Raw genomic sequence first — 13,526 nt, forward strand, 5'->3', positions numbered from 1 at the left:
TGCTCTCTCTGCCAAATAAATAAATACAATCTTTAAAAAAAAAAAGGTCAGTAGTAGCCTAATGCTATGTCACATGGGTATCTTCACCTCACTTCATCTCATTTAAGGATTTAATCATCTCACCTCATCAAGAGAAGAAGGGTGAATATAATACAATAAGATATGTTGAGAGAGAGACCGTACTCACATATTTTTACAATACATTGTTATAATTGCTTTGTTTTATTGTTGCTATTGATCACTTACTGTGCCTAATTTATAAATTAAACTTTATCGTAAGTATGTATGTGTGTATGGAAAAAACAGTCTATATAGGATTCAGTACTATTCATAGTTTCAGAAATCCACTGGGGGTCTTGGAACACATGCCCTACAAATAAGGGGGCTTCTGTGCTAGAAAGAGAGAAACCAGATTGGCAATAATGTAGTAAACTATGAGGATAGTCTAATTTAATAACAAAATCAAAGTATGAAATGTCAGGAATGTGCAGATGAGAATAACATGGGGTTATCCTGCAGCTGGTATGACGATGGGTGGTCATACAAGATTAGGTCGGGCTAAAAGAAAAAATGCTACCGGACTTCTTCCTAAACAAGTGTGATACATTTATGAGCTCAGCTATGCCAAATTTAGGAAGCTATAGGAAGAGAAAATAATGGAAGAATTAACAAGATACTTTCATGACACATTTCAAAGAGAGTAATTGTTAGAGTTCTATGATTTATAAAGATAAATTAACAATGTCAATTAACATGAAACATACTCACTTTATGATAGTCCTTGATGGATCCAAGTCATAGTTTAAATTTAGATATTTTTCTGATTATGCGTAATAAGAGAAGCACAATGTTTTATTAGAAAAATGTTCCTTCATTTTTACATTTATAAACTTGATTCACATTTGTGCACTCATTATTTAAAATTTAAAGATTTTGTTCAGATTCCCTTTTGTTACAATCCATGCATTTCTCAATCAAATATCCAGTCTGTGAGGATGAGAAAATCCAATGAGCATACTTTCAAAAATATTTTGTTTTGGAATTTAAATGTCATGTGTTTCATGATTTTTCTGATACTGCTCAGTGATATAAGTTTTCCAGAAAACTTTTCTCCAAAAGAAGCAAGACAAATTTTATGTGTTTTTGAGTATATATCATTATTGGAGAGTTTGTTTTTGAGGGAAACCTAACAGAAACATCTCTGGAGACAGAAAAATAGTGCATCTCAAATATAATTAATTTTGACAATACTTTTTAGTTGGGTTCCCTTGGGAGCCATTATATATTGGAGGAATATAGAATTCTACCTATAATATTAGACTTTGAATGAAGTAAAAGGAAATACTGATGAAAAAAGTATCTCTTTCTTGATTATTTCTTAAATTATCTTTCTGATTCTTATTTTAAAAGAAAAGGTATTCTCATTGATGATCCTAGAAAAAAATCCCAACAGTACAAACAGGATGAAGTATTTTTTTTTACAGTACAGTTGAGGTTCTCTTTGGAGAAGACCATGCATTTTTAGTTGTTGAATTAGCAGATTATTAAATTTCTTTAAATAAATATTTGCATACTTGAATTTTGATGGAATAGGTAAAATGTGGGACCCAATAATGGGTATTTTAGTTTAATTTTAGGTCACTAGCTAATGGATTCCAGGCTTTGATTAATGGTGTCATGGGAATGTTAGACCATGTGGTCTGTGCCCCACTCTGAAATCAAAGCTAAAACACTAGTTGTTACTTTGCATAAAAGGGAGAATTTGTAAGACCGGAAGTAATGATTATGGTAAACTGTCTCATATCAATAATGGTAAAGACAAGATAAAACCTAAAAGGCCATCTTGAGATTTTACTTCACTTTTACACCAATATCAGCCAGGAAACCCTGACCTTTAAGCAGTGGATATACTCAGTGATAGTCAACTGAATTTGAATTTTTTTGCTTTCCTTCTTTGTCTTTGCCTTTCTTTCTTTCTTTCTTTCTTTCTTTCTTTCTTTCTTTCTTTCTTTCTTTTCTTTCTTTCTTTCCTTCTCTTTGCCTTTCTTTCTTCTTTCTTTCTTTCTTTCTTTCTTTCTTTCTTTCTTTCTTTCTTTCTTTCTTTCATTTGAGTTACATCTAAAAAAAAAGCCACAAAACTGAATGTCTTTAAAAAATCCATTTGGAAAGAATACTTTTGTCCATTATCTTAAAGTCTTAATAAATGATTCATAAAAGGAAAAGAAGAAGACATAGGAAAAAGTCCTTGACATTGGTATTGACAATGATTTTTTGAATATGACACCAAAAGCATAAGCAACAAAAGCAAAATAAACAAATGGGACTATATCAAATTAGAAATCTTTGCACAGCAAAAGAAGCAATCACCAACATGAAAAGGCAACCTGTGGAATGGGAGAAAATATTTGAAAATCATATATCTGATAAGGAGTTAATATCCAAAATAAATAAAGAACACCTACAACTCTATAGCAAACAAAGAAACAATCCAATTAAAAACAGGAAGACAAACTGAATAGATATTTTTCTAAAGAAGACCTACAAATAACCAACCGGTTCATGAAAAGGTGCTCAACAGTACCAATCATAGGAAAATGGAAATCAAAACTGCAATGAGATCACATATTTGTTAGAAGAGCTATTTTCAAAAATACAAGAAATAACAAGTGTTGGAGAGGATATAGAGAAAAGGGCACACTTGTGCACTATTGGTGTGAATGTAAATTGGTGCAGCCACTATGGAAAACCATATGGAGGGTCTTCAGAAAACTAAAAAGAACTACCCTATGATCCAGCAATTTTACTTTTGGGTATTCATCTGGAGGACATAAAAACATTAACTTGAAAAGATGCCTGCACTCCCATGTTTATTGCAGCATTATTGATAATAACCAAGACATAATAGCAATCTAAGAGTCCATGGATGGATGAATGGATAAAGAAAATGTGATATATATATGGAATGGAATATTACTCAACTATAATAAAGAAATCATGCCGTTTGCAACAATATGGATGGACCTTGAGTGCATTGTGCTAAGTTATATGTCAGACAGAAGAAGACAAATACAGTATGATCTCACGTATATGTGGGAATCTCAACTATAAAACAAAACAAAACAAACTCATAGATATAGAGAGCAGATTGATGATTGCCAGTGGCAGGGGATAGAAATGTGGGTAATGCGTGAAGGTGGTCAAAAGGTAAAAACTCCCAGTTATAAGATAACACATCCTGGGAATATAATGTATAGCATAGTGACTATGGTGGCTGAACCACACAACCATTGTAGGGAATGGTTCTATCCTCTGTCACAGGGGTAACAAAGAATCTGAAAGGCAGACAGACTTGAATTATATTTTTAGAAATGAGAAGTTCTGAGAGAAGTACGTTTAAGTCTGCAGGTAGAGATCTGAAAGGGTGATTGTTTGTGATAATAATCAGGTTCCCAGTCACACTTAGCACACTTAGCATGTAGGTAACAAGAAGATATGTGAGAACTACAACTTGTCACCCTGGGTGATTTGTCAACTCAGGAAGAATAAACTCTGTTACTTCTGTGTAATTTCTTATTACTTTCCTTCTTTATTACTGTATTCTTTATTTTAGCTGTAAATTAGGTGAAGAAATAAGAAAGCTATGACACCAGTAAACAAAATATTCACACACTTAAAAAAATCATTGTTGTCTTTTTCTCTCAGAGAAAAAATGATTTTGTGGTATATAGAAACTAAATATTTCAAAAACTCTATTATTTATTACATCATATATTAATTTACTATTCCTACATTAACTCATTGTATTCTCATATATTTCAGTATAAAGCTCTTCTGAAAATGCAATATCTACCCTCAAAAAGAAAAATAATAATATACAATGGAATATTACTCAGCCACAAAAAATGAAATCTTGCTATTTGTGACAATGTGGTTGGACCTAGTGAGTATTATGCTAAGTGAATTAAATCAGACAAATGAGAAAGACAAATATCATATGATTCCACTCATAAGTGAAATCTAAAAACAACAACAACAACAACAACAAATGAATAAACAAACAAAAAACAGAATCAGATCTATAAGTATGGAGAACAAACTGCTGGTTGCCAGAGGGGGAGGGCTGGAGGGCTGGGCTAAATGGGTGAGGAGAGAAGGAGAGACAGCCTTTCAGTTATGGAATGAATAAGTCAAAAACCACAGCAGAAGGAATGCAGTTAATGATTGTAATAGCGATGTAATGGGACAGATGGTAGCTACACTTCTGGAAAACAAAGCGTAATGTATAAACTTGTCACATCACTAAGTTATGTGAAATTAATGTAACATTGTGTGTCAACTATACTCAAAATATTTGATAAAAAAGTAATTATCAAAACAAAAAATATAGAAATAAAAAATGTTGGATATAATTTATCTATAACATATTTAAAAAATATCTTTCTGACTTGTATGTCTTACCTATTTGACTCTTTCTTCTATAGTAAACAAACAACACACCTTAGCACATGCTAACAGCTTCTCTCACAAACATATATAGGGTCTTATAAAAGTATTTTCCCTTAGGATGGTTCTATTCTCTCACACCTCTGCTTTGAAAGACGCAGATAAAATAATCTTAATTCTCTGGTGGAAACAGTTTTCCAAACACTGTGAAAGGAAATTTTATCTGCCTACCTATCTATTATCAATCTATCTATCTATCAATTATCTATCTATCTATCTATCTATCTATCTATCTATCTATCATCTATCTATCATGTATCTGTATATGTTATTGGAAAGAAATAATCCTAGGGGAGAAATGTTCAAAATTGATTCAATAAAATGTCAACAAGAAAGTTCAAGAAACCATTATTCTATCCAAGTTTTTATTTAAATTCTGTTAGTTAACATACAGTACAATATTAGTTTCAGATGTAGAATTTAGTGATTCATCATTTACATACAATGCCTGGTTCTCATCACCAGTGCCCTCCTTAATCCCCATCACCCATTTAACCCAGCCTTCCACCCACCACCCCTCTGCTAACCATCAGTTTGTTCTCTATAGTCTGTTTCTTGATTTGCCTCTCTTTCTCTCCTCAACATGTTTGTTTTGTTTTGTTTCTTAAATTCTACATATGAGTGAAATCATATGATGTCTTTCTCCAAGTTATTTTGCATAGCATAATACTCCCTAGCTCAATCCACATCATTGCAAATGGCAAGATTTCATTCTTTTTGATGGCTGAGGAATATTCCATTGTATATCTATACCACTCTTTATCCATTCTTCAGTTGGTGGACATCTTGGCTCTCTCCATAATTTGGCTATTGTTGATAATGCTGCAGTAAACATTGAGGGGCACGTATCTCTTTGAATTAGTATTTTTGTATCCTTAAGAAACCATTATTCTAGATTTATGGAAGAACTAAAAAAAGAGTATATGTCATGGAGTATTTATAGATTTTTTTCTATAATCTGACTTCTCTGGGCTAGTATATATTAAAAGTAATTATAACCCCAAAAGGCAGAATAGTTCAGTAGCTAACACAATATGGTTTTGAAGCCTGCCTCAGCTACCTGAAAACTGATTGTTTAAGCTATGTGTGAGACAGTTTCACTGTTGGCTCCACAATAGAAATATTCCTCAGGGGCTAACTTGATATAATTATACCTGACTCTATAAGATAGAGAATTATTGAACAGTGCCCTTCAAAATGATCTTAAAATCTGTGAGCTGGTTGGAAATAAAGTAACTATGATGTCTATGTAATTTAAATTCTTTTTTTTTTCATCAATAAGGAATTAAAAGACATGTCTGAATAAGAGGGCGATGGTGTAGCCATAGCATGTACCATTTTATGAGGTTGTACATGGCTAGTAGGGTGGTTTCTTGCATTTAGGAAGATAGGATTAAATATAGGATTTTAAAAAGAGCTTCATTTTGCAATTTCAGATTTAGAAAACTTGCAAAAATAGTACAGAATTTGTTTCTATATTTTGCTCAGCTTCCTCTAAGTGCAGTGTCTTATGCAACCATAGAATATTATCAAAACTAAGAAATTAGCTTTGGTACAATACAAATAATTGAAGGACAGATTTTATTTGGATTCTCACCAGTTTTTCTGTCCATGCTCTTTACTTGCTGAGGATCAAATCCTGAATCTTCATAGTATTAGAGATCACGTTCCTTAGTTTTCTCCAGTGTGTGAAATTTCCTGTCTTTCCTTGTTTTTCATGACCTTAATATATTTGAAGAGTACTGATCAGTACTCTATTTTATAGAAAGTTTCCTAATTTTGTTTGTCTGCTGTTTTCTCCTGATTATATCAAGGTTATACATTTTGTGGAGAATGCCATAGAGATAGTATGCCCTTTTCAGTGTATTGTATCAGGGAGTATATGATATCTACATCTTATTACTGATGTTAACTTTGTTAACTTGGTTAATGGGTATCTTCCTGGTCTCTCCATCATAAAGTTCCCCTTTGAAATTATCAAGTATATTGGTGGAGATACTTTGATATATGTTGGTATGGTTGTAAATTGTGGCAGAGGGATAGCATTCTATAATCTTATGATTAAATCTCAGTCTTTAGTGAGCCTGTGTTCCTAGGCCTTCATAAGTGTTTCTCACAAAATCTTTTCCCTTGGAGTGTCGGCCTTTGTGTGAAGAATATCCTGGGATTTTTTTCAGAATAGTTACTCTTCCATATCTTTGCCTGAGTCAAGAGAAGATCTTTCTTGGTTCTTCAACTTGAGGAACCACTCAGTGCCCAGGAATTTGCCAAAATTACTATTATTAGTGTTCCTACCTACATATGGTTCCTGTGACTTATGCTCTGTGAAATTAGATATCAACTGGGACTCTGGATTTTCCTGTGTCTCTAGATTTCAGGGTGCCATTGCTCTGCAACTTCAATTCTACCATGGGTTCAAGTAAGGTTATTGACCTTTATAAGGCAGAAGTGATGACTTTCAAACTCTAAAAGATGGAGCTGAAACAGGAAGTCAATAGGATTTTCTATGAAGGTGCTTATGTTGTCTGCATAAATAAAATCTGTTTTGCTTCTTCCTGTTAGTCTGAATGCTTTTTCCCTTTTTAAAACTTCATTATATAAATTAGAATCTACCATATAATACATATTTTTTAAAGATTTACTTACTTACTTACTTACTTTCTTACTTACTTATTTTAGAGAGACAGCATGGGGTGGAGGGGCAGAGGGAGAGGGAGTCAGATAATCTCAGGGAGACTCCCCGCTGAGTGTGGAGCCTGATGCAAGGCTTGATCTCATGACCTTGAGATCATGACCTGAGCCAAAACCAAGAGTCTGACATTCAACCAATTGAGCCACCCAGGTGCCCCAGAATCTAATGTATAATATTAAATAGATGTATCAAGAGTGACCGTCCTGGCCTTATTCTTTTTCTTCGCATCAGATTGTTCAGACTTCCACAATGAATTAAGACGTTAGCTGTAGTTTAATTATTTTTTCTTTTTTCTTTCTTTTTCTTTTTTTTTTTAAGTACATTTTGGATGTCCTTTTTGATATTTGCCACTTATTAGATCAATTCATTGAGTGTTTTTTGTTTTTGTTTCTTTTACAGTGTAATATTAGTTTCAGGTGTACAATTTGGTGATCCAACACTTACATACAACACCCAGTGCTCATCACAAGTGCATTCTTTTTTTTTTTTTTTAAGATTTTATTTATTTATTTGACAGAGATAGAGACAGCCCACGAGAGAGGGAACACAAGCAGGGGGAGTGGGAGAGGAAGAAGCAGGCTCCCAGCGGAGGAGCCTGATGTGGGGCTCGATCCCATAACGCCAGGATCACGCCCTGAGCCGAAGGCAGACGCTTAACCGCTGTGCCACCCAGGCGCCCCCACAAGTGCATTCTGAGAGTTTTTATTTGATATGCTTTTTGGATATTTTTCTGCATCTATTAAGAAAAACTTCACTTGATCAAAATTAATTAAACTTTTTACATATTTCTAGATTTATTTGCCATTATTTTAAATATTTGCAGCTTGTTCACAAGTGAGATTTGTTACCATATTTTCCTAATAATATCTATTTCCTGATTTTGCTCTCTGGATAATTCTATTCTCATAGGATAAGTTGGATAGTATTCCCTACTGGAATATATTCTGGGACAGTTGTGTACAATTATTAGTATTGCTTCCTTAAATATTTTGTAGCAATCACTGGTGAATGTGGAATTTACTTTGTGAGATATTTCTTAATTATAAGTTCAATTTCTACACTAGATATAGACCTGTCATCAATTTTCTTTCTTGAATGGGATTTATTGTTTTTTTCTTGAACAGAATTTTGTTGTTTTTCCATTTCTTTATGTTTTTTAATTAATTGACATAAAGTTGTTCAAAAACCTCCATATTATTTGCTCAGTAACTGTAGAATATCAGTGATAAGACTTGGTCTTCTCTGATAATGGTAATTTGTATCTACTCTGTATTTTTCTCATCAATCTGGCTAAAAATTTATCAATTTTGATGATATTTTCAAGAAATCAGATTTGGTTTTATTGATATTTTCTTATTTTTCTGTTTTCTATTTCACTGATTTCCACATTGGTCTTTATTACTCCCTTTCATCTGGTTACTCTGAGTTAAATTTGCTTTACTATGTTGATAGCTGATTGAGGTGGAAGCTGAGGTCATTGATCTGAGGATTTTCTTCTTTCCTAATTTTAGAGTCTTAAGTTTCTTTAGCTGCATCCCACAAATTTTGTTATGTTGTAATTTTATGTTTATTTTGTTCACATGGCATTTTAATTTTTCTTTGATTTCCTTCAACCCAGGGATTATATATATCTTAGTTTGCAAATATTAGTGGATTTTTCCAGATATCTTTCCATAATGATTTGTAAGTTTATTACATAGTGTTCAGTAACATACTAGGCATGACTTGAATGTTGTGAACTTATTGAGACTCTTTAGTCACTCAGGTTATGATCTATTATGATAATGTTTTGTGTAATACTGGAAAGAGTAAGTATTCTGTTGATGTTGGATGGAATGTTCTATGATATTGTTTTGTGTAATACTGGAAAGAGTAAGTATTCTGTTGATGTTGGGTGGAATGTTCTGAAAATCTCAATAAGGTCAATTTGGTTGATAAGATTGTTCAACTCTTCCACATCTTTATTGTTTTTTTTTTCAACCTTCTATATTAATTATTGAGTGTTCTGAAACTTCTGACTATAATTGTGCATTTGAGTGCTGCATTGTTAAATTTAACTGCATTTGTTAAATTGTGGTTGATATGCAAACAGATTAGTTATGGAGATGAGTTTGGTAAAAATAAATGAAATCATTCTGTGAAAATCAGTTTTGTACATAGAATTTCCAATTAAGTTTATTGAATGTTTTATTATTATTTGTAAATTATATTAGTAACATTTATGTCTGTGTATTGTTTTCTGATCATTGGTTTTAAACACTAGCTAGCACACTAGTTCTCTCTGCCTGTATGCATCGAAGCATCAGGACTTTATTGAACACCACACTGTCTGAGTCGTACCTGCATCAATAGATGCAAAGCACGTATTTAGATTTACATAGAATCTCCAAAGCAACAACTGGAAAAATGAAAAGCTTTGTAAAGCAAAGAAAGAAATAAGAACATAATTCTGGAGTAGGTGGAAAATTCACATCTATGATGCCTAAGAAGAGAGTCCACTGTACTTCCCAGTTCTAACTGTGGACCCTACAAACTGAGGGCTTCAGAGGGATGGGGGGGGGATTGGGATAGGCTGGTGATGGGTAGTAAGGAGGGCACATATTGCATGGTGCACTGGGTGTTATATGCAACTAATGAATCATGGAACATTGCATCAAAAACTGGCATGTACTGTATGGTGACTAATATAACAAAATAAAAATTATTTTAAAAAGTTAATATCAAATTGAGTGAAACACTTTTTACAAGCAGATATAGTAAATATTTTTGCTGAGACACAGTTGGAAATATCACAGATGTTTTAGACATTCATGCTCTCAGAATTTAATTTTCACCTGTTTTTGATTATGTGTTACCCTGTTTCTGTAAACACTTATCAGAAGAACTTTTTACAGTGAGAAAAGAGAACCAAAGCACTGAGAATTCAAATAAATATTAAGGAAAAATGTTCTGATGGTAAGTTAAATGATTTCATGCATTGCTTGTGGGAGAGGACAAGAAAGAAGCAAGTGGACAAATACTATATTAAGTTTTATTCTTGTAACCGTAGAGCAATAATTAAGAACTTCTTATAAGAAAGATTTATGTCAAGTTTTAGATAGTGCAAACATGCTTAAATCCACACCCTCCAATGTCCATAAAAATTCTGAAAGATGTATTTTCCATTTTTAAGATAATGAAACCATACGAATACTAGAAAACATTATAGGGTGCCATCAGTGTGCCAGAAATTTTGAGAACTACCTGGGAGATAGAAAACACATGGTTTTAATTTCCAAAAAAATAAAAAATAAAAAAAGGAAATTGGATCACAGGAAACCAGGTTCTTTCCAAGGGAGTGTCAGATAAGCTCCAGCTCAGCATCAGCAAATTAAAAGAAAGTAATGGGCTGTGGAATAATCATCAGTGTAGTTCACTCAAAATGCTTGTGGTGAAAATATAGGGATTTTACAGAAATGGCAATCCCATACTTATAGTAAATTTGGAATTTAGTCCGGAAAAGACATTAAACAAGATATGTTATAATATTAAAGGATAAAATTCACGATGAAGATATAACGCCTATGTCCCAAATAGCACAGATCAACATTTTTAATATAAAAACCCTAGGAGATACAAGGACAAATAAAAGCACACTAGAGGTAGGAGACTTTACCTCACAGATGGAATTACATTAATACTCAATGCTCGTGCACTGGGAGAAATAACTTTTTAGAATTACTTAGAATTTTATCTAGACTTTGATTAGTGTGCAAAGAGAAAGTTCTTTCAATGATTGTTAAAACTAAATTCTGGCATTCTTGTTAAGTATTATCCTCACTTACGTGACATCAAATCACTCATGCTTAGAAAATTTTCAGAGCATGTAAATGTAAAAAGAAAGTTGAACTGAGTGAGGCCAAAATAGAATAAATGAAGAATAAGAGCTGAAGGAAAGGAAGTTGAATATCATAGTGGTTGGAGAAATATAACAATGTTAACATTGTGTTAGACATAGGTTCCATTTAAAATTGAGGTAATGAATTTCTTTATGATTACAATTTATTTGAGAAGCATCTGTTGGCTAAGTTCTTAAAGGACTGCTTTACCTGCTGGTTCCTTAGGGAGTAAATAAAAGGATTTAGCATTGGGGCAACAGAGGTATTGAGCACAGCTATACCCTTGGTCAGAGCCACTCCTTCTTTTGCTGAAGTTTTGACATACATGAAAATGCAACTTCCATAAGAAATAGAGACAACAATCATGTGTGAGGAACAAGTGGAAAAGGCCTTTTTCCTTTGCTCAGCAGAGGGGATTCTCAGAATTGTTTTAAGGATGAATACATAGGAAAGAACCACTAATACTAAGGTTACCATGAGCGTGAATACTGCCAGGAAGAATCCCATGAGTTCTAGGAATGCTGTGTCTGTGCAGGAGATCAATAGCATAGGAGAAGAGTCACATGTGAAGTGATCAATGATGTTGGAGTCACAGAAATCCAGTTGAAGTCCCATGATCACAGGTGGAAAAATAATGAGAAATCCAGCCAGCCAAGAGCTAATTACAAGCTGGTTGCAGACTCTGCTGTTCATTATTGTTGTGTAATGCAATGGCTTACAGATAGCTACGTACCGATCATAAGACATACCAGTCAAAAGAAAAAATTCTGTTGAACCAAAGAGTATGAAGAAAAACACCTGTGACATGCAAGAATTATAGAAAATGGTCATATCTCCTGTTATAATGCTCACCAGAAATCTAGGAATACAAACTGTTGTAAATGAGATTTCTAGAAAAGAGAAATTCCTAAGGAAGAAATACGTGGGAGTTTTAAGGTGAGGATCTATCAGAGTGAGGGTAATAATTGTCAGGTTTCCAGTTATACTCAGTATATAAGTGAAAAATAGAAATAGAAAAATCAAAATATTTAGCTCTAGGTCATCTGTTAATCCCAGAAGAATGAACTCTTTCACAGATGTTTTATTTTTCATTTCTTATTGCTGACTTCTTCCAGGTCTGTAAATGCAAACAAGAAACAATGATTTTTGTGAGTCCAGGATTATTTTTTTATCACTTCTGCTGGCTTAAGAAATATAGAAGACATAAAATGGACTAATAAATTAGCCACCAAATTGTACTAAATTCTGAAAATATATTTGAGCCAGGACAAAGAAACTTATACCCAGTATTTCCTTATAGACCCTAGCCATGTAACATTGAGTGAGTCACTTGATAGCTCTAATAAACACATCTGTATATGAAAAATATGCTTATCATTTTTTAATTTTCTTTTAAAATTTCATATGTGTAAGAAAACTATAAAATATATTATTTTATTTCTATTAAAATATTTTATTAATGACCACACGTTCTAATGAGTTTTCTTAAAATAAAACACTTGAAGTTTGCTTTTTAAAATACTTTCTACAATTTTTTCAAGATGTTTCATGCCAGTCTTGCCTAAATAGAGAATTAATAACTTAACAAAAGAATCAGGGCTATAAAATCTGAAATTTATATTATCTTAAACAAACTAAGAATTAAAACTTTTCCTTTCTGTATTAAATAATAATCTTTTACTTTTTAGAAGATAATCAAACAGACAAATTTAAGTGATTTAAGTTACGAATTGATTAGAAAATGGAAAAATTAATGAGGTAAGAAGTGAAAAATATACTTACAGTTATATAATCCTATGTAGTAATAATTTGACTTCTCAAATCCAAATGTTCTGTTGCCTTACTTTAATTGAGTGTCAGTGTTTGAGGCTTTACTTTACTTTTGGGACATTTTATAGACTTCACAATTTGTTTCTCCCTTTAATTTCATTATGCAAGAACATATGTCTGTAGTGTGTAGGTAGAATTTGGCAGGATGATCCTGGTTGCATAGAGAAAGATGAAACACACTGAAGAATAAGTTTAGGAGAAAGCTTATTCCTGAAGTTGGGAGACCCTGATAGAAAGTTGACACAGCCCCAGTTGCTGGTAGAAGGTGGCAGCAAAGTATTCAAGAGGTTCTGTAACACAGTGGAAACAGGTTTATGGACTGTTCCATGTAGTCAATCCATGTTTAGTATGAAAGGCTGAGACTCAAATGGTCTTGCAAAAATTTTTCATTGGGTAGCAGTATCTCTGGCACTAACTCTTTGTTTAGGAGTAAAGCTAGAGGTGTGGAGAGGGTAGGCCAGCAGCAAAATGGACCTCTGCCCTAAATTTCTACCTGGTAACATGGCAGGACTAGAGACTATAGTTTCCTGGAATGTGGATAAGACTCTCAAAATAAATACAAAGTAAGAGAAAGAGAAAAATGTGAGATTGAGGCACTAGTTATGTGAAAATAGGCAAATAGA

The 13,526-nt window shown here is 33.0% G+C and overlaps 1 protein-coding gene across 1 annotated transcript; it reads right to left on the reverse strand.

The window, feature by feature from the left end:
* Window positions 1-11,229: 11,229 nt before the first annotated feature.
* Window positions 11,230-12,165, reverse strand: LOC123791203 (olfactory receptor 6C76-like). The gene has a single exon (XM_045795832.2). The coding sequence runs from the start codon at window positions 12,163-12,165 to the stop codon at window positions 11,230-11,232; it is 936 nt and encodes a 311-aa protein (XP_045651788.2).
* Between the last annotated feature and the right edge of the window lie 1,361 nt (window positions 12,166-13,526).

Source organism: Ursus americanus, chromosome 17 (genome assembly GCF_024610735.1).
Source record: "Ursus americanus isolate L20-20 chromosome 17, mUrsAme1.1.p, whole genome shotgun sequence".
NCBI lineage: Eukaryota > Metazoa > Chordata > Mammalia > Carnivora > Ursidae > Ursus > Ursus americanus.

What these genes read in the sequence shown, in the direction of transcription:
- LOC123791203 (XM_045795832.2), bottom strand. Translation starts at nt 12,165, where the DNA reads ATGAAAAATAAAACATCTGTGAAAGAGTTCATTCTTCTGGGATTAACA.